Source organism: Mobula birostris, chromosome 3 (genome assembly GCF_030028105.1).
Source record: "Mobula birostris isolate sMobBir1 chromosome 3, sMobBir1.hap1, whole genome shotgun sequence".
Taxonomy (NCBI): domain Eukaryota; kingdom Metazoa; phylum Chordata; class Chondrichthyes; order Myliobatiformes; family Myliobatidae; genus Mobula; species Mobula birostris.
In genome coordinates, this window is record NC_092372.1 from 4,384,680 (window position 1) to 4,405,030 (window position 20,351).

A 20,351-nucleotide genomic window follows, 5' to 3' on the forward strand; every position below is an offset into this window, starting at 1 on the left:
GACAATGACCCCAAGCATACCTGCAAAGTTGTGGCAAAATTGCTTAAGGACAACAAAGTCGAGGTATTGGAGTGGCCATCACAAAGCCCTGACCTCAATCTGATGGAAAATTTGTGGGCAGAACTGAAAAAACGTGTGCGAGCAAGGAGACCTACAAACCTGACTCAGTTACACCAGTTCTGTCTGGAGGAATGGAACAAAATTCCAGCAACTTACTGTGAGAAGCTTGTGGAAGGCTAACCAAAATGTTTGACCCAAGTTAAACAAATTAAAGGCAAAGCTACCAAATACGAACAACGTGTATGTAAACTTCTGACCCACTGGGAAAGTGATGAAAGAAATAAAAGCTGAAATAAATCATTCTCTCTACTATTATTCTGACGTTACACATTCTTAAAATAAAGTAGTGATCCTAACTGACCTAAGGCATGGACTGTTTTCTGTAAGGATTCTGTACGTCCTCCCCGTGGAATGCGTGGGATTTCTCTGGGTGCTCTGGTTTCCTTCCACAGTCCAATAACAAACGGTCGTTGTAAATCGTCTTGTGATTAGGCTGGGGTTAAATTGGTGGGTTTCTGAGTGGCAGCAAGGGCCGAAAAGGCTTGTTCTGTGCTGTATCCCGATAAAAAACAAATAAATAACCGCTCACTCTTTTCTCCAACAGGAGACTGAAGGCTACTCTGGTTCTGATCTCAAGTTGGTTTGCAAAGAGGCAGCGATGCGACCTGTTAGGAAAATCTTTGAAGCATTAGAAAATCATCAAACAGGTAGGTTGAAGTAAAAATTCAGCTGCATACACTAATCAAGAAAGTGATTCAAATAGTAATCTAGCTATGTGCTTGAAGTTCTTTGCTGTGGTTTCCACGTAGCTACAATGATCTAAGCATTATCGTTGGCTTGTATTGATAAACTCTTCTGCCCCTCGGCTGTCAGATTTCTGAGTGGACATTGAACCCATGTTCAATTTGACTGTTCAATTACCTTTTCGCTGGCTACGTAGAACAGACCATGTTCCAAGCTTTCCCTGGTAATTCTTCAACTCTTCCCTTGCTACTTTGGTGACTACATTGGTGCTGCTTCCTGCACCTGTGCTGGGCTCATCAATTTCATCAACTTTGCCTCCAACTTCCACTCTGTCCTTAAATTCACTTGGTTAATTTCTGACATCTCTCTCTCCTTTCTCAATCGAACTGTTTCCATCTCTGGAGACAAACTCTCTACCGACATGTTTTATAAACCTACCGATTTCCACAATTATCTTGACTATACCTCTTCCCACCCTGTCCCCTGTAAAATGCTATTCCCTTTTCTCAGTTCTTTCGTGTCCACCGCATCTGTTCTCAGAAAGCGGCTTTCCTTTCCAGGACATCAGAGCGGTCTTCTTTCTTCAAACAACGAGTCTTCCCTTCCTCCACTATTGATGCTATCCCTCACCCACATCTCCTCTATTTCCACATATCTGCACTCACTCCATCTTCCTCCCCCCGCCTTAACAATGATAGAGTTCCTTTTGTCCTTACCTACCACCCCATGAGACTCTGTATCCAATGCATCATCTCCACAACCTCCGCCATCTCCAGTGGGATCCTACAACCAAAGACATCTTTACTTCCACCCCCCCTCCCCACTCTCCACTTTACACAGGGATTGCTCCCTCTGTGATTCTCTTGTCCATTTGTCCCTCTCCACTAATCTGCCTCCCGGCACTTACCCCTGTAAGCGACAGAAATGCTACACCTGTTCATTCACCTCCATTCAGTCCCAAACAGTTCTTCCAGGTATGATAACACTTCACCTGCAAATCTTCTGCGATCACCTGTTGTATCTGGTGCTCCGGTGCGGCCTCCTCTACATAGGTGAGACCTGTCGTAAATTGGGGGACCACTTAGTTGAGCTCTATCCGCCAAAAGCATAACTTCCCGGTGGTTAAAGATTTTAATTCCCATTCCCATTCTGGCATGATGGTCCATGGCCTCCTCTTGTGCTACAATGAGGCCACCCTCAGGGTGGAGGAGCAAAACATTATATTCCGTCGGGGTAGCCCACAATCTGATGACATGAATATCAATTTCTCCATCTTGTTTAAAAAAAAAAACCCTTTGCCTCCCCACTCTGCCATTTAACCTCTCGTCTGCTTATCCCTTTGTGCCCCCACCTTCCCTTTTTCCTAAGGTCCACTCTCCTGTCCCATCAGGTTCCTTCTTTTCCTGCCCTTGAGTTTACCACCCACTTGGCTTCACCTATCAGCTTCCAGCTAGCCTCTTTCCCCTCCCACCACCTTTTTATTCTGGCATCTTACCCCTTTATTCCCAGTCCTGATGAAGGGTCTCAGCCTGAAATGTTGACAGTTTATTCATTTCCATAGATGCTGCCTGACCTGCTGAGTTCATCCAGCACTTTGTGTGTTTTTAGGTGTTATTTTCTTTGTAATTTAGTATACTTCTTTGCTGTGTAGTATCTTTCCTAGTGGTCACAGTATGTATTTGCAGTTGTTCAATGTGCCCCCTGGTGGTCACAGTATGGAAATGCAGTTTTAAGCCTAAAACCTCTGCAGATGCTGGAAACCCAAAGCGCAACAGAATGCTGGAGGAACTCTTCTTCAGGACTGAGAAGGAATGGGCAAGATACCAGATTGAGAAGGTGGGGGAAAGGGAAGGAGGCTAGATGGAAGGTGATGGGTGAAGCCAGGTGGATGGAAAAGGTAAAGAGCTGGAGAAGAAGGAATCTGATTGGAGAGGAGAGTGGATCATAGGAGAAGGGAAAGGAGGGACCCGGGGGGAAAGTAATAGGCAGGTGAGAAGATGTTAAAGGTCAGAGTGGGGAAAAGGGGAAGGTGGGGATTGTGGAATTTGTTCACCGAAAGGAGAAATCAATATTCATGCTGTTAGGTTGGAGGATTTCCAGAAAGGTTGCTCCTCTATCCTGAGGGTGGCCTCGTGTTGGACCCCATTAAATGACATGTCGGCATGGGAATGTGAATTAAAATGTTTGGCCGATGGAGCGGAGGTGCTTGCCTGGTGCCCTGAATGAGGTGAGGGGGGAGGTGTCTGGGCAGGTGTAGCACTTTGGCCACTGGCAGGGATAAGTGCCCGGAGAGCGATTTGTGTGGGGGCGGGGATGGATAAGGGAAGAGCAGAGGGAGCGATTCTGCTGAAAGCGGTGGGGGGTGGTGGGGAGATAAAGATATGTTTGGTGGTAGGATCCCTTTGGAGATGGCTGAAGTTGCGGAGGATGATGTGTTGGATGTGGAGGCTGATGGGGTGCTAGGTCAGTACAAAAGGAACTCTATCACTCTTAAGGCAGTGGGCAGGTGGAATGAGCGCAGATGTACAGGAGAAGATGCAGGAGAGGGCAGCGTCAGTGGAGGAGGGGGGAATCCTGCTTGTCTATGACGTCCTGGAACAGAAGGTCACATCCTGGGAGCACATGGCAGAGACAAAGGTGAGAAAAAGCAACAGCATTTTTACAGGAGATGGACAGGGTGGGAAGAGGTTTAATTGAAATAACCATGGGAATCTGTAGGTTTATAAAAGATGTCGGTTGATAGTTTGTCCCCAGAGATGGAGACAGAGATTGAGGAAGGGAAGGAGGTGTCAGAGATGGACCAAGTGAATTTAAGGGCAGGGTGGAAGTTAGAGGCAAAGTTGATAAAATTGACGAGTTTAGCATAGGTACAGGAAGCAGCACCAATGCAGTCATCAATGTAGCGGAGGAAGAGTTGGGAAGTATCACTGGGGAAGGCTTCAAATATGGACTGTTCTACATAGCCAACGAAGAGGCAAGCATAGCTTGGCATGGAGTGGCCATGGCTACCCTCAGGTCTGGAGAAAAGGAGAAGAGCTAATGGAAAAATTGTTCGGGGTGAGGGCCAGTTCTGCCAGCTGGAAGAGGGTGGTGGTGGTGGAGGGGGATTGTTATGCTTTTTTGTCAAGAGGGAAGCAGAGAACTTTGGGGCCTTCTTGATAGAGGATAGAAGTGCATAAGGACTGAATATCCGTGGTGAAGATAAGACCGTCAGAGCCAGTGAATTTAAGGTTACTGAGGATATTGAGGGCATGAGAAGTGTCACAGATGTAGGTGGGAAGGAACTGAAAGAAGGAGGGTGAGAATGGACATCAAAGTTGCTGGTGAACGCAGCAGGCCAGGCAGCATCTCTAGGAAGAGGTACAGTGGACGTCTTGGGCTGAGACCCTTCATCAGGACTAACTGAAAGAAGAGCTAGTAAGAGATTTTAAAGTGGGAGGGGGAGGAGGAGATCCAAAATGATAGAAGAAGACAGGAGGGGAAAGGAGCCAAGAGCTGGCAAAAGGGATACGAGAGGATCATGGGACAGGAGGCCAAGGGAGAAAGAAAGGGGGAGGGGGGAAGCCCAGAGGATGGGCAAGGAGTATAGTGAGAGGGACAGAGGGAGAAAAAGGAGAGAGAGAGAGAGAGAAAAGATAATAAATAAATAACGGATGGAGTATGAACTTGTAAGCGGAACAAGTGCTACATATCCCTTACACTTCCTCCCGTACAACCATTCAGGGCCCCAGACAGTCCTTCCAGGTGAGGCGACACTTCACCTGTGAGTCGGCTGGGGTGATACACTGCGTCCGGTGTTCCCGATGTGGCCTTCTATATACTGGCGAGACCCGACGCACACTGGGAGACAGTTTTGCTGAACACCTACGCTCTGTCTGCCAGAGAAAGCAGGATCTCCCTGTGGCCACACATTTTAATTCCACGTCCCATTCCCATTCTGACATGTCTATCCACGGCCTCCTCTACTGTAAAGATGAAGCCACACTCAGGTTGGAGGAACAACACCTTATATTCCGTCTAGGTAGCCTCCAACCTGATGGCATGAACATCGACTTCTCTAACTTCCGCTAATGCCCCACCTCCCCCTCGTACTCCATCCGTTATTTATTTATATACACACACATTCTTTCTCTCTCTCTCCTTTTTCTCCCTCTGACTATACCCCTTGCTGATCCTCTGGCCTTCCCCCCTCCCCTTTTCTTTCTCCCTAGGCCTCCCATCCCATGATCCTCTCCTATACCTTCCACCCTCTTCCACCCACTGAGGCTCCGTTTACAATCCCTCCATGACTTCCTCCTTTTCTGCAGCCCTGATACTATCTCTGGTCAACAGTGCCACACCCCCGCCTCTTTTACCTCCCTCCCTGTCATTTCTGAAACATCTAAAGCCCAGCACTCGAAGTAACCATTCCTGCCCCTGAGCCATCCAAGTCTCTGTAATGGGCACAACATCATAGCTCCAAGTACTGATCCATGCTCTAAGCTCATCCACTTTGTTCATAATACTCCTTGCATTAAAATAGACACATTTCAAACCATCGGTCCCCTTCTCTATCACCTGCCTATCCTCCCTCTCGCACTGTCTCCAAACTTTCTTTATTTGTGAGCCAACCTCCTCTTCCCCAGTCTCTTCAGTTCGATTCCCACCCCCCAGCAATTCTAGTTTAAACTCTCCCCAGTAGCCTTAGCAAACCTCTTCGCCAGGATATTGGTCCCCCTGGGATTCAAGTGCAACCCGTCACAGGTCACGTTTGCCCCAAAAGAGATCCCAATGATCCAGAAATCTGAATCCCTGCCCCCTGCTCCAATCTCTCAGCCACGCATTTATCCTCCACCTCATTCTATTCCTATTCTCACTGTCACGTGGCACAGGCAGTAATCCCAAGATTACTACCTTTGTGGTCCTGCTTCTCAATTTCCTTCCTAACTCCCCATAGTCTGTTTTTAGGGCCTCCTCCCTTTTCCTGCTTATGTTGGTACCAATATGTACCACGACCTCTGGCTATTCTCCCTCCCACTTCAGGATGTCTTGGACGTGATCAGAAACATCCCAGACCCTGGTACCCGGGAGGCAAACTACCATCTGTGCTTCTTTCCTGCATCCACAGAATTGCCTGTCTGACCCCCTAACTATAGAGTCCCCTATCACTGCTGCCTTCCTCTTCCTTTCCCTACCCAGTTCTGGTTGCCTCACCATAGGAAGGATGTGGATGCATTCGAAAGGGTACAGGGGAGATTTACCAGGATGCTGCCTGGTTTATAGAGTATGCATTATGAGCAGAGATTAAGGGAGCTGGGGCTTTACTCTTTGGAGAGAAGGAGGATGAGAGGAGACATGATAGAGGTGTACAAGATAATAAGAGGAATAGACAGAGTGGATAGCCAGCACCTCTTCCCCAGGGCACCACTGCTCAATACAAGAGGACATGGCTTTAAGGTAAGGGGTGGGAAGTTCAAGGGGGATATTAGAGGGAGGTGTTTTATTCAGAGAGTGGTTGGTGCGTGGAATGCACTGCCTGAGTCAGTGGTGGAGGCAGATACACTAGTGAAATTTAAGAGACTACTAGACAGGTATATAGAGGAATTTAAGGTGGGGTTTATATGGGAGGCAGGGTTTAATGGTGAGCACAACATTGTGGGCTGAAGGACCTGTACTGTGCTGTACTATTCCATGTTCTATGTTCTTTTGAGCCACATGGCCAGACTTTATGCCAGAGGCGTGGCCACTGTTGCTTCCCCCAGGTAGGCTGTCCCCCACAATAGTACTCAAGTGGGAGTGCTTATTGTTAAGGGAGACAGACATAGGGGTACTCTCTATCGTCTGACTCCTGCCCTTCCCTCTCCTGATTGTTACCCACTTATCTGTCTCCCCAGAACCCAGTGTGACTACCTGCCCGTAGGTCCTCTCGATCACCTCATCACTCTCCCTGACCAGATGAAGGTCATCGAGCTGCATCTCCAGTTCCCTAACCCGGTCCCTAAGGAGCTGCAGCTCGACGCACCTGGTGCAGATGTGGGAGGCTGACAGTCTCCAGAATTTCCCACATCTGACACCCACTACAGAACACCGGCCTCACAGACATTCTTCCTGTCTATATTCTACACGGGCCACCTACCTCGCCTCGACCTGTTATCGCCGAAGCCACATTGAGCCAAAGTCCTCCTACTCTGTCTCCCTCTACTCTCACGCCCGCCCCATTGAGCCAAAGCCTTCCTACTCTGTCTCCCTCTACTCTGCCCGTTCTATAAGGTGTCTCCTTTTAAACTCTTCTCGCTGTTCTCACTGGCTGACATCCACGTGCTTGCGCAGTCGTGCCTCAATCAAACCACTGATGAAATAAGCGCTGTACATTTTGTGTGTTGCTCTGGATTTCCAGCCTCTGCAGAATCTCTTGTGTCTACTTTTCACCATATTTAAGATCTGTCTTCAGTGAGTGGAAATGACAGTTGTAGTTTATGTGTGCTGTGCTATTGTAATTCCAACAACAGATTGTAAAAATTGTCATTTCTTTTACTTTAAGGAAAAAGCGGTCTGCCCACTTTTCATCTGGAAACTATCTCTACAAATGATGTGCTTGATGTGATCATTCACACGAAGCCGTCTGCAAAGAGACTCGGTCAGAAGTACACTGCCTGGCAACATGAGTACGAGTCAGTGTGACCTGATGGATACGGGACGTGTTACCCGTGCTCGTCCACTCTCCCTCTCAGTGGATTTGCTGTGGACAACTTCTGCACGTTCCCAGTGAAACTGCTGCCTTTCAAAAGCATCCTGGCATCTAAACATTAAATGTTTGCAATTTCTGCCATGCTGGAAAGCCAGTGGAAGAGACTTATCTGAATGTTCTCAATCGACGAGGACTAACACTGAGAGATCTGCAGTTACATTAGAGTCACCAAGAACAATATACTTACCTGTTCAGCTGAGAGAGTTGACACCATCTCCACTGTGAAGAATATTACAAAATACAAGGATACATACAGCAGACAGAGAGGAGTATTTCAGGAAGTTGTTAACTGACGAGAAGCCAGCAGGCTACCAGAGGCGAATTTGAGGAAAACTAATAAATTGTGGACTTACCTGGGGATTGTGGTTTGATTCTTTGATCCATACACAACCCTTTACTGCTATGTTGTGTTGTACAAGGTTGGAGATGTCATTTGCTTTATTGGCTGTCATTGTAAATTACTCTCATTCACTCAGGCCACTTTATTAGGTACTTCATGTCCCAAAAAGGTGGCCATTGGGTGTAGCTTTGTAGTCATCTGCTGCTGTAGCCCATCCACTCCAAGGGTAGAGTGTTGTGTGTTCGCAGATGCTCTTCTGCACACCACTGTTGTGAGACCACAAGGCCATAAGATATAGGAGCAGAATTAGGCCATTACCCTTCAAGTCTGCTCCACCTTTTGTCATAACTGATCCATTTCCCTCTAAGCTGCAATCTCCTGCCTTCTCCCTGTATCTCTTCATGCCCTGACTAATCAGGAATCTATCAGCCTCTGCCTTAAATACACTGACACTTCACCCCCACAGCTGCCCATGACAATGAATTCCACAGATTCTCCATGCTGGCTAAAGAAATTACTCCTCATCTCCATTCTAAAGGAACACGCTTCTATTCTAAGGCTGTGTCCTCTGGCCTTAGACTCTTCCACCATAGGAAACATCCTCTCCACATCCACTCTATCAATTCCTTTCACCATTCGATAGAATTCAATGAGGTCATCCCTCATTTTTTTGAATTCTAGCGAATACAGGCCCAGAGCCATCAAACGCACTTCAGATGTCAAGCCATTCAATCCTGGAATTATTTTCATGAACCTTCTTTGAAACTTCTCCAGTTTCAGCCGAACCTTTCTAAAATGGGGCCCAAAACTGCTCACAATACTCCAAGTGAGGCCTCACTTATGCCTTATAAAGTCTCAACATTACATCCTTGAAATGTCCTCTTGAAATGAATGCTAATGTTGCATTTGCCTTCCTCATCATAGACTCAACCTGCAAATTAGTCTTTAGGGAATCCTGTACAAGGATTTGCAAGTCCCTTTGTGCCTCAGATTTTTGTATTTTCTCTCCATTTAGAAAATAGTCAACCCTTTCACTTCTTCTACCAGACTGCATGACCACACACTTCTCGACATTCCATCTACCACTTCTTTGCCCATTCTCCGAATCTGTCTAAGTCCTTCGGTAGCTTCTCTACTTCCTGAAAACTACCTGCCCCTCCACCTATTCTCATATTGTCTGCAAACTTTGCAACAAAGCCATCAATTCTATCATCTAAATATTGACTTGTAACATAAAAAGAATTAGTCCCAACACAGACCCTATGGAACACCATTAGTCACCAGGAGCCAGCCGGAAAAGACTCCCTTTATTCCCACTCTTTGCCTCCTGCCAATCACCCACTGCTTTATCCATGCTAGAATATTTCCCATAATACTATGGGCTCGTAGCTTGTTAAGCAGCCTCATGTGTGGAACCTTGTCAAAGACCTTCTGAAAATCCAAGTACACATCAACCAATTCTCCTTTGTCTAGCCTACTTATTATTTCTTCAAAAATTCTAACAGATTTCATAGCCAAGATTTTCCCTTGAGGAAACCATGCTGACTATGGCCTATTCTATCATGTGCCTCCAAGTACCCCAAAACTACATCCTTAAAAATAGTCTCCAACGTCTTCCCAACAACTGAGGTCAGACTAACTGGACTATAATTTCCTTTCTTTAGCTTCTCTCCCTTCTTGAAGAGTGGAGTGACATTTGCAATTTTCCAGTCTTCCGGAACCAGTCCAGAATCTGGTAATTCTTCAAAAAAAAATTACTAATCCTTCCACATTCTCTTCAGCCGCCTTTCAGAACCCTGGGCTGTACATCATCTGGTTCAGGTGACTTATTTACCTTCAGACCTTTTAGTTTCCCAAGAACCTTCTCCCTAGTAATGGTAACTTCACACACTGACACCTGGAACCTTCACCATACTGCTAGCATCTTCCACAGTGAAGACCGATGCAACGTACTTAGTTAGTCTGCCATTTCCTTGTCCCCCATTACTTCCCTCTCTTGTATCATTTAATAGTGGTCCAATATTTACTCTCGCCTTTCTTTTACATTTTATGTATCTGAAAAAACTTTTAATATCCTCTTTAATATTATTGGCTAGTTTACTTTGATATTCCATCTTTACCTTCTTAATGACTTTTTAGTTGCCTTCTGTTGGTATTTAAAAGCTCTAACATCCTACTAATTTTTCCTCTATTTTATGCCTTCTCTTTGGCTTTTATGTTGGCCTTGACTTTTCTTGTTAGCCCAGGTTGTGTCATCTTTCCTTTGGAATACTTCTCCCTCTTTGGGATGTTTAGATCCAGTGCCTTCCGAATTGCTTCCAGAAATTCTAGCCATTGCTGCTCTGCCATCATCCCTGCCAGTGTTCTTTTCCAGTCAGTTCTGGCCAACTCCTCTCTCTTGCCTCTGTAATTCCCTTTACTCCACTATAATACTCATACATCTGACTTTAAAGATTCAAAGGTCGAATTTAATGTCAGAGAAATGTATACAATATACACCCTGAAATGCTTTTTCTTCACAAACATCCACGAAAACAGAGAAGTGTCCTAAAGAATGAACGACAGTTAAACGTGAGAGCCCCGAAGTCCCTCCCCAGTTCCCCCCTCCCGCACATAAGCGGCAGTGAGCAATGATCCCCCTCCCCCCCCACCACCAGCAAAAAAATAGCACATCGGTACCATCACCAAGCCCAACGGTGTACCAAGCAATAGCAAAGACACAGACCAAAGTTACCCCAAAGGATTCGCATTTCATCTGACACTCGACAAACCACAGGGTCTCTCTCTCCCTCAGCAAGGGAGAGGGAGGTATCCCCCATTTAGCTTCTCCTTCTCAGATTTCAGGATGAATTTGATCATATTATGATCACTTGCCCCTAAGGGTTTTCTTTACCTGAAGTTCTGTGATCAATTCCAGTTCATTGCTCAACACTCAATCTAGAATAGCTGACCATCTAGTGGGGTCAGCCACGAGCTGCTCCAAAGAGCCATTTCGTAGGCATTCTAGAAATTCCTGCTCTTGGAACCAGCACCAACCTGATTTCTCCAATCTATTTGCATACTAAAATTTCCCCATGACTATTGTAACTTTCCCTTCTGGCGTGCATTTTTTTATTTCCCATTGTATTCCCACATCCTTACTACTGTTTGGTGGCATGTACAGAACTACCCTAGTAGTTCCTTAGCTCTATCCCAGTGATTCAACACCTTCGGACCCCAGGTCACCTCTTTCTAATGATTTGATTTCATTTTTACCAACAGAGCAACACTGCCCCTCTGCCTTCCCACCTGCCCTTTCGGTACAGTGTGCATCCTTCTACATTAAACTCCCTGCTATGATCTTCTTTCAGCCATGATTCAGTGATGCCTGCAACATCATAGATGCCAATATGCAACTGTGCTATAAGTTCATTTACCTAATTCCATATACTCCGCACATTCAAATATATAACCTTCAGTCCCATATTCACCCTTTTCAATCTTGTCTGCCTCTTAAGTTGCGACTCATCCTGTTGACAGCAATGTTGCCCTATTAATAGCCTCTCCTTGCTAGGAGTCTCAGTACACGTTGCCTCTGTTTGTAAACCAACTACCTCATCTTCAGCACTATCTCTCCAGTTCCCATCCCCTGCCAAATTAGTTTAAACCCTCTAGAATAACTCTAGCCAACCTGCCCACAAGGATATTGGACCCCCCTCACATTTAGGTATATAGTGTCCCTTTTGCACAGGTCATACCTTCCCCAGAAGAGATCCCAATGATCGATGAATTTGAACCCCCGGACCAATTCAGCCATGCATTCACCTGCCAAATCATCCTATTCTTACCCTGAAGGTCCTGTTTCTCAGCTTTCTACGTAGTCCCCTAAAATCTCTCTTCAACAGCTCCTCACCCTGTCTACCAAGATTTCAGCTGCTCACCCTCACTCTTGAGAATCCCATGGACTTGATCCAAGATATCCTTGATCCGCCACTCGGGAGGCAGCATACCATCTGAGTATCCCTGTCGTGCACACAGTACCTTGTCTCTGTTCCTCTGACTATGGAATCTCCTATCAACACTCCAGTCCTCTTCACCTCTCGCTCTTCTGAGCCACAGTGCCATATACCCAGTCACTGTGACTCACCCTGGTAGGTCCTCACCCTCAACGGTATCTAAAGTTATATATTTATTTTTGAGGGGAACTCTCAAAAATACTGGCTGTGTATTTCCCACCTTCTCTTGACAGTCACCCAGTTACCTGTCTCCTTCAGCCTAAGCATGACTACCTCTCTGTAGCTGCTGCCTATCTCATTCTGTCATTCTCCTGTATGAGTCAAAGATCATTGAGCTACAGCTCCAGTTCCTTAATATATTATCTCAGGAGCTGCAACTTGGTGCTCCTAGTGCAGATATGTTGATCTGGGAGACTGGAGACTGGATGGACTTCCACATCCCACACAGAGTACAAAACACTACCTGGAGCCATTCTCACTATATTATGTCCATATAGGTGAGGAATGAACAATACGAACAGAGAAAGAGTAACTTACGAGACAATCTACCTCTCCTGAGCCTGATGAGCCAAAGCCACTCTGCAAACTCACAAGAATGGCCGCTCAGCTTGCACTTGAATTAGTCTCATTGGCCCTTTCTTACTGATTGGTCACTCCTCAAATCAGAAAATCTGCCGTGAAACTCTGCCTTCAAAATTTTGATTGCCGCCCTGATTAAAAAGTAGCTCTTGACAAATACCCCTGGTGTGGCTTGCCCAACTCAGAGAAAATTGGCTCGAAGCCCTGCTTTTTAAATCTTGAACGTGGACCTGTCTGACAGGTAGTTCTTTTTACGCACTGCTTCTTGCTGATTGGTCACTCCTCAACTCAGAGTAGCTGAGAAACACGTGGTTATTTGAGTTACTGTCTCCTTCCTGTCAGCTTGAACCAGTCTGGCCATTCTCCTCTGACATCTCTCATTAACAAGGCGTTTCCACCCACAGAACTGCCGCTCACTGGACGTTTCGTACCATTCTCTGTAAACTAGAGATTGTTGTGTGTGAAAATCCCAAGATATCAGCAGTTTCTGAAATACTCAACTTACCTCGTATGGCACCAACATTCATACCACATTCCATCAAACTCACTTAGATCACATTTCTTCCCATTCTGATATTTGGTCTGAACAACTAAACCTCTTGACCATGTCTGCATGCTTTTACACAGTGCCTATAAGAAGTATTTACCCCCTTGGAAGATTTCATGTTTTATTGTTTTACAACATTGAATCACAGTGGATTTAATTTGGCTTTTTTGACACTGATCAACAGAAAAGACTTTCGCAACAAAGTGAAAACAAATTTCTACAAATTGGTCTAAATCCATTAAAAAAATAAATAAATAAATAAAGGCATCCAATAGTCTTGCGAGACCATGGATCTGCACCTGGACAGTCTTCACTCTCCAGGGCGCAGGCCTGAGCAAGGTTGTATGGAAGACTGGCAGTTGCCCATGCTGCAAGTCTCCCCTCTCCGCGACACCGATGTTGTCCAAGGGAAGGGCAAGGGCCGATACAGCTTGGCACCAGTGTTGTCGCAGAGCACTGTGTGATTAAGTGCCTTGCTCAAGGACACTACATGCTGCCTCGGCTGGGGCTCGAACTCGCGACCTTCAGGTCACTAGTCGAATACCTTAACCACTTGGCCATGTGCCCACAAATATAAAACTAAATAATTGATTGCATTATTACTCACCCCTTCAAGTCAGTATTTAGTTGATGCACCTTTGGCAGCAATTACAGCCTTGAGTCTGTGTGGATAGGTCTCCATCAGCATTGCACAACTGGACACTGCAATTTTTCCCCATTCTTCTTTACAAAACTGCTCAAGCTCTGTCAGATTGCATGGGGATCGTGACTGAACAGCCCTTTTCAAGTCCAGCCAAAACTCTCAATTGGATTGAGGTCTGGACTCTGACTTGGCCACTCCAGCATATTAACTTCATTGTTTTTAAACCATTCCTGTGTAGCTCTGGCTTTATGCTTGGTGTCACTGTCTTGCTGGAAAACAAATCTTCTCCCAAGTTGCAGTTCTCTTGCAAACTGCATCAGGTTTTCCTCCAGGATTTCCCTGTATTTTGCTGCATTCATTTTAACCTCTACCTGCCCATCATGCTTCACAGTAGGGATGGTGTGTTTTTGATGATGTGCGATGTTCGGCTTACATCAAACAAAGAATCAGAATCAGGTTTATTGTCATCGGCATGTGACGTGAAATTTGTTAACTTAGCAGCAGCAGTTCAATGCAATACATAATCTAGCAGAGAAAATAATAAAAAATAATAGTAATAATAATAGTAAATCAATCACAGTATACATATATTGAACAGATTTTAAACAACGTGCAAAAAGGGAAATACTGTATATTAAAAAAAGTGAGGTAGTGTCCAAGGATTCAATGTCCATTTAGGAATTGGATGGCAGAGGGGAAGAAGCTGTTCCTGAATCGCTGAGTGTGTGCCTTCAGGCTTCTGTACCTCCTCCCTGAGTAACAGTGAGAAATGGACATGCCCTGGGTGCTGGAGGTCCTTAATAATGGACACCGTCTTTCTGAGACACCGCTCCCTGAAGATGTCCTGAGTACTTTGCAGGCTAGATTTATAACCTTCTGCAGCTTCCTTCAGTCCTGTTGCAGTAGCCCCTCCATACCAGACAGTGATGCAGCCCATCAGAATGCTTTCTACGGTACATCTATAGATGTTTTTGAGTGTATTTGTTGACATGCCAAATCACTTCAAATTCCTAATAAAGTACAGCCGCTGCCTTGCCTTCTCTATGACTGCATCGATATATTGGGACCAGGTTAAATCCTCAGAGAGCTTGACACCTAGGAACTTGAAACTGTTCTGATCCCTCTATGAGGATTGGTATGTGTTCCTTCGTCTTACCCTTCCTGAAGTCCACAGTCAGCTCTTTCGTCTTACCGATGTTGAGTGCCAGGTTATTGCTGCAGCAACACTCCACTAGTTGGCATATCTCAGTCCTGTACACCCTCTCATCACCACCTGAGATTCTACCAACAATGGTTGTATCATCAGCAAATTTATAGGTGGTATTTGAGCTATGCCTAGTCACACAGTCATGTGTATATAGAGAATAGAGCAGTGGGCTAAGCACACACCCCTGAGGTGCGCCAGTGTTGATCGTCAGCGAGGAGGATATGTTCTCACCAATCTGCACAGGCTGCAGTCTTCCGATTAGGAAGTCTAGTATCAAATTGTAGAGGGAGGTACAGAGGCCCAGGTTCTGCAACCTCTCATCAGGATTGTGGGAATGATGGTATTAAATGCTGAGCTATAGTCAATGAACAGCATCCTGACGTAGGTGTTTGTATCGTCCAGGTGGTCTAAAGAGCCATTGAGATTGCATCTGCTGTTGACCTATTGTAGCAATAGGCAAATTGCAATGGGTCCAGGTCCTTGCTGAGGCAGGAGTTCAGTCTAGTCATGACCAACCTCTCAAAGCATTTCATCACTCTCAATGTGAGTGCTACTGGGTGATAGTCATTAAGGCAGCCCACATTATTCTTCTTTGGTACTTGCCTTTTTGAAGCAAGTGGGAACTTCTGCCCGTAGCAGTGAGATGTTGAAAATGTCCTTGAATATTCCCGCTAGTTGGTTGGCACAGGTTTTCAGGGCCTTACCAGGTACTCCATCGGGACCATCTCCCTTGTGAAGATCACTCTTTTTAAAGACAGCCTAACATCAGCCTCTGATACAGAGATCACAGGGTCACCGGGTGCAACAGGGATCTTCACAGCTGTAGTTGTGTTCTCCCTTTCAAAGCAGGCATAGAAGGTGTTGAGTTCATCTGGTAGTGAAGCATCGCTGTCATTTGTGCTATTGGGTTTCACTTTGTAGGAAGTAATGTCTTGCAGACTCTGCCAGAGTTGTCGTGCATCCGGTGTCGCCTCCAACCTCATTCAGAATTGTTTCTTCACCCTTGAAATAGCCCTCCACAAATCAGACCTGGTTTTCTGGTGCAGGCCTGGGTCGCCAGACTTGAATGCCACAGATCTAGCCTTCAGCAGACGACGTACCTCCTGGTTCATCTGCGGCTTTTGGTTTGGGAATATACAGTAAGTCTTTGTAGGCACACACTCATCCACACAGGTTTTAATGAAGTCGGGATCAACTGCAGCCTACTCATCCAGGTTCGAAGATGAATCCCTGAATAGTCATGTGAGTTTTTTTCAATACAGGCTCTCTGTTTGCCACTCTCCCATAAGGCTGCAACTGATGAAGCATCTGGGCAACAGCTGTTGTATGCGCAGTCTCTCCCATCTCAGTCACTGAAGCGTATAACTCCTCCAAAGTTATTATAGGCCTCCCTCACTAGTCCCCTTCTTGCATGGTCACTCAGCTTTTGAGGATGGCCTACTCTAGGCAGATTTACAGCTGCACCATATTCTTTCCCATTCTTGATGCTTGACTTAACCGTACTCCAAGGGATATTTACTGACTTGGAAATTTTCTTGTATCCATTTCCTGACTTGTGCTTTTCAATACCCATTTCATGCAGTTGCTTGGAGTGTTCTTTTGTCTTCATGGTGTAGTTTTTGCCAGGACCTTCCAGATACAGGTGTAGTTGAAACACATTGACTGCACACAGGTCTCCAAAAACAGATCTCCACTTAAATGATTATGTGACTTCTAAAACCAATTGGATGATTTGGGTGTGGGTGGGTGGGTGTGTGTGTGTGTGTGTGTGTGTGTGTGTGTGTGTGTGTGTGTGTGTGTGTGTGTGTGTGTGTGTGTGTGTGTGTGTGTGTGTGTGTGTGTGTGTGTGTGTGTGTGTGTGTACGTACACTATGCAATCAATAATTTTATTTGTAGTTAATTTAGATCACTTTGTAGAGATGTTTTTCCTTTGTCACAAGTTTTTTTTGTTGATTAGCGACAAAAATGCCAAACTAAATCCACTGTAATTCAAGGTTGTAAATACAACAAAATATGAAAACTTCTGGGGTGGGGAGGGGAACTTTTTATAGGCACTGTACATTGAGATGCTGCCACATGATGGCTGAGTAGATATCTGCATTAGCCAGCAGATCTGGACCTGCCAACTAACCACAGGGTTTTGCCCTTTTTTTTTTGTGGGGGGGAGGAGGAGTTTGGCATTTTACAGGCGGCTCCACATCCACAACAGTGTGGTTGCTTGTGTTTAGGGGTCATTTGAGATGAGCAATAACTGGCCTTATCATGGAAAAAAGCTTATTGTCCCATGTTGATGTGATTCCTCTCCTCGTGTAAACTCCCCAAGATACAATTGTCATCCCAGCAATCATCCAGTGCTTCTTGCCTCCGAAGTAAATGCACCTTTCCTTTGCCACCAGGGAAGGAGACGCCGATGCCAGCTGTGTGCCACTGGATTCCCATTCATCCGTGCACCATCAATCTACAGGAGATGAGCTATGTTATTATTTTTTTTTAAATTGTGACTGTATGTTTTTCTGGTGATTGGTTATGTGTGTTGCTTGAAATTCCAGCATCTGCAGATTTCCTCGTGTGTGTGTGTTTTTCTGCTATGATTTGTGGTGTAGGACTGATATAATGTGTTTTGCACCTTGGTCCCAGAGGAACAGTTTCGTCTGGCTGTATTTACGTGTATCGTTGAGTGACATTAAACTTGAACTTGAATAGACTAAAACCTCTCTGTTCTTCAAGCATGCAGTTGCCAAAGCCTTTTTGTCCAGCTGCAGTTACACTGGTCCCAGACTGGTGATCCAGTTCCGGCCAGTGCCAGGGAGACTGCAGTAGGACCTATCCCAGACTGGTGATCCAGTTCCGGGCGATGCCAGGTAGACTGCAGTAGGACCAGACCCAGACTGATGATCCATTTCCTGGCGATGCCAGGGAGACCACAGTAAGACCGGACCCAGACTGGTGATCCAGTTCCGGGCGATGCCAGGGAGACTGCAGTAGGACCGATCCCAGACTGGTGATCCAGTTCCGGGCGATGCCAGGTAGACTGCAGTAGGACCAGACCCAGACTGATGATCCATTTCCTGGCGATGCCAGGGAGACCACAGTAAGACCGGACCCAGACTGGTGATCCAGTTCCGGGCGATGCCAGGGAGACCGCAGTAAGACCGGACCCAGACTGGTGATCCAGTTCCGGCCAGTGCCAGGGAGACTGCAGTAGGACCGATCCCAGACTGGTGATCCAGTTCCGGGTGATGCCAGGGAGACTGCAGTAGGACCGATCCCAGACTGGTGATCCAGTTCCGGCCAGTGCCAGGGAGACCGCAGTAAGACCGGACCCAGACTGGTCATCCAGTTCCGGCCAGTGCCAGGGAGACCGCAGTAAGACCGGACCCAGACTGGTCATCCAGTTCCGGGTGATGCCAGGTAGACTGCAGTAGGACCGATCCCAGACTGGTGATCCAGTTCCGGGCGATGCCAGGTAGACTGCAGTAGGACCGATCCCAGACTGGTGATCCAGTTCCGGCCAGTGCCAGGGAGACTGCAGTAGGACCGATCCCAGACTGGTGATCCAGTTCCGGGTGATGCCAGGGAGACTGCAGTAGGACCGATCCCAGACTGGTGATCCAGTTCCGGCCAGTGCCAGGGAGACCGCAGTAAGACCGGACCCAGACTGGTCATCCAGTTCCGGCCAGTGCCAGGGAGACCGCAGTAAGACCGGACCCAGACTGGTCATCCAGTTCCGGCCAGTGCCAGGGAGACCGCAGTAAGACCGGACCCAGACTGGTGATCCAGTTCCGGCCAGTGCCAGGGAGACTGCAGTAGGACCGATCCCAGACTGGTGATCCAGTTCCGGCCAGTGCCAGGGAGACCGCAGTAAGACCGGACCCAGACTGGTGATCCAGTTCCGGCCAGTGCCAGGGAGACTGCAGTAGGACCTATCCCAGACTGGTGATCCAGTTCCGGGCGATGCCAGGTAGACTGCAGTAGGACCTATCCCAGACTGGTGATCCAGTTCCGGGCGATGCCAGGTAGACTGCAGTAGGACCGATCCCAGACTGGTCATCCAGTTCCGGCCAGTGCCAGGTAGACTGCAGTAGGACCGATCCCAGACTGGTGATCCAGTTCCGGGTGATGCCAGGGAGACTGCAGTAGGACCTATCCCAGACTGGTGATCCAGTTCCGGCCAGTGCCAGGGAGACTGCAGTAGGACCTATCCCAGACTGGTGATCCAGTTCCGGCCAGTGCCAGGTAGACTGCAGTAGGACCGATCCCAGACTGGTGATCCAGTTCCGGGTGATGCCAGGGAGACTGCAGTAGGACCGATCCCAGACTGGTGATCCAGTTCCGGGCGATGCCAGGTAGACTGCAGTAGGACCGATCCCAGACTGATGATCCATTTCCTGGCGATGCCAGGGAGACCACAGTAAGACCGGACCCAGACTGGTCATCCAGTTCCGGCCAGTGCCAGGGAGACTGCAGTAGGACCTATCCCAGACTGGTGATCCAGTTCCGGGTGATGCCAGGGAGACTGCAGTAGGACCGATCCCAGACTGGTGATCCAGTTCCGGGCGATGCCAGGTAGACTGCAGTAGGACCGATCCCAGACTGATGATCCATTTCCTGGCGATGCCAGGGAGACCACAGTAAGACCGGACCCAGACCAGTGATCAGTTCCGATGCACTCAGAGACTTTGGGGATTATCTTTGTGAGAAACACAGAATGAAACAGCAAATATATTCAATAACAAAATAATTCGTTTTCTATCCACTCATTTTCACTTTTATTCCCTTTGATTTGTACATCATTTATGATGTTACTAAGTCCTAAATCAAGCCAAGCTTCATCTTTAAACAAAACTTTAACTGTTTATCCGGGCCACCTAACCATTCATTCATTCAGAGATATTGCAAGGACAGGCTCTTCCAGCCTACTGAGCCCATGTTGCCCAGCATCCCACCAATTTAACCCTATCTTAATCACAGGACAATTTATAATGACCTGACTGCTACACAACTCTGGTGCCCCATGCAATTTGACTTCCCAGACCCATTCCAACCTGTCAGTCTATAGCCTCCTCATATGAGGGCACCACCAGCTTGGAGAGAAACAGCTCATATTCTGTCTGGATAGCCTGCAACCTGATGGCATTCTTCAACTTGTGGTAATTTCTCCCTTCTCCCCCCCTCCCCCTTCTCTCTTTCCCAGTCACTATTCTGGCTCCCCTCTCACCCTTTCTCATCTCCTCTTCACCTGCCCACCACCTCCCCCTGGATCCCCTCCTCCTTCCCTTTTTCCCATGGTCCACTCTCTCCTATCAGATTCCTTCTTCAGCCCTTTACCTTTCTCTCCCAGCTTCTACCTTCCTTCCCCCACCCATCATCTGCCAGCTTGCCCTCCCTCCCCTCGTGTTCTGCCTTCTGTCCCTTTCCTTTCATGACTGCCTGGATTTCTAAGTGACCCAGGCCCACTTTCAATAGTTGTGAGGATTATTTGAACCTGATCCCACTGTCAGCAGCCTAC

At 46.9% G+C, this 20,351-nt stretch overlaps 1 protein-coding gene across 2 annotated transcripts in view; it reads left to right on the forward strand.

Moving 5' to 3' along the window:
• The window catches only part of katnal2 (katanin p60 subunit A-like 2), a 111,597-nt gene extending 103,644 nt beyond the window's left edge, over positions 1–7,953 (forward strand). For both annotated transcript variants that reach the window (XM_072252165.1, XM_072252166.1), the window contains 2 exons: positions 665–767; positions 7,325–7,953. In XM_072252165.1, coding sequence (XP_072108266.1) covers positions 665–767; positions 7,325–7,464 — 243 coding nt within the window. In that variant the 3' untranslated portion in view covers positions 7,465–7,953. The remainder of the gene's footprint in view (positions 1–664; positions 768–7,324) is intronic.
• Positions 7,954–20,351: the final 12,398 nt, after the last annotated feature.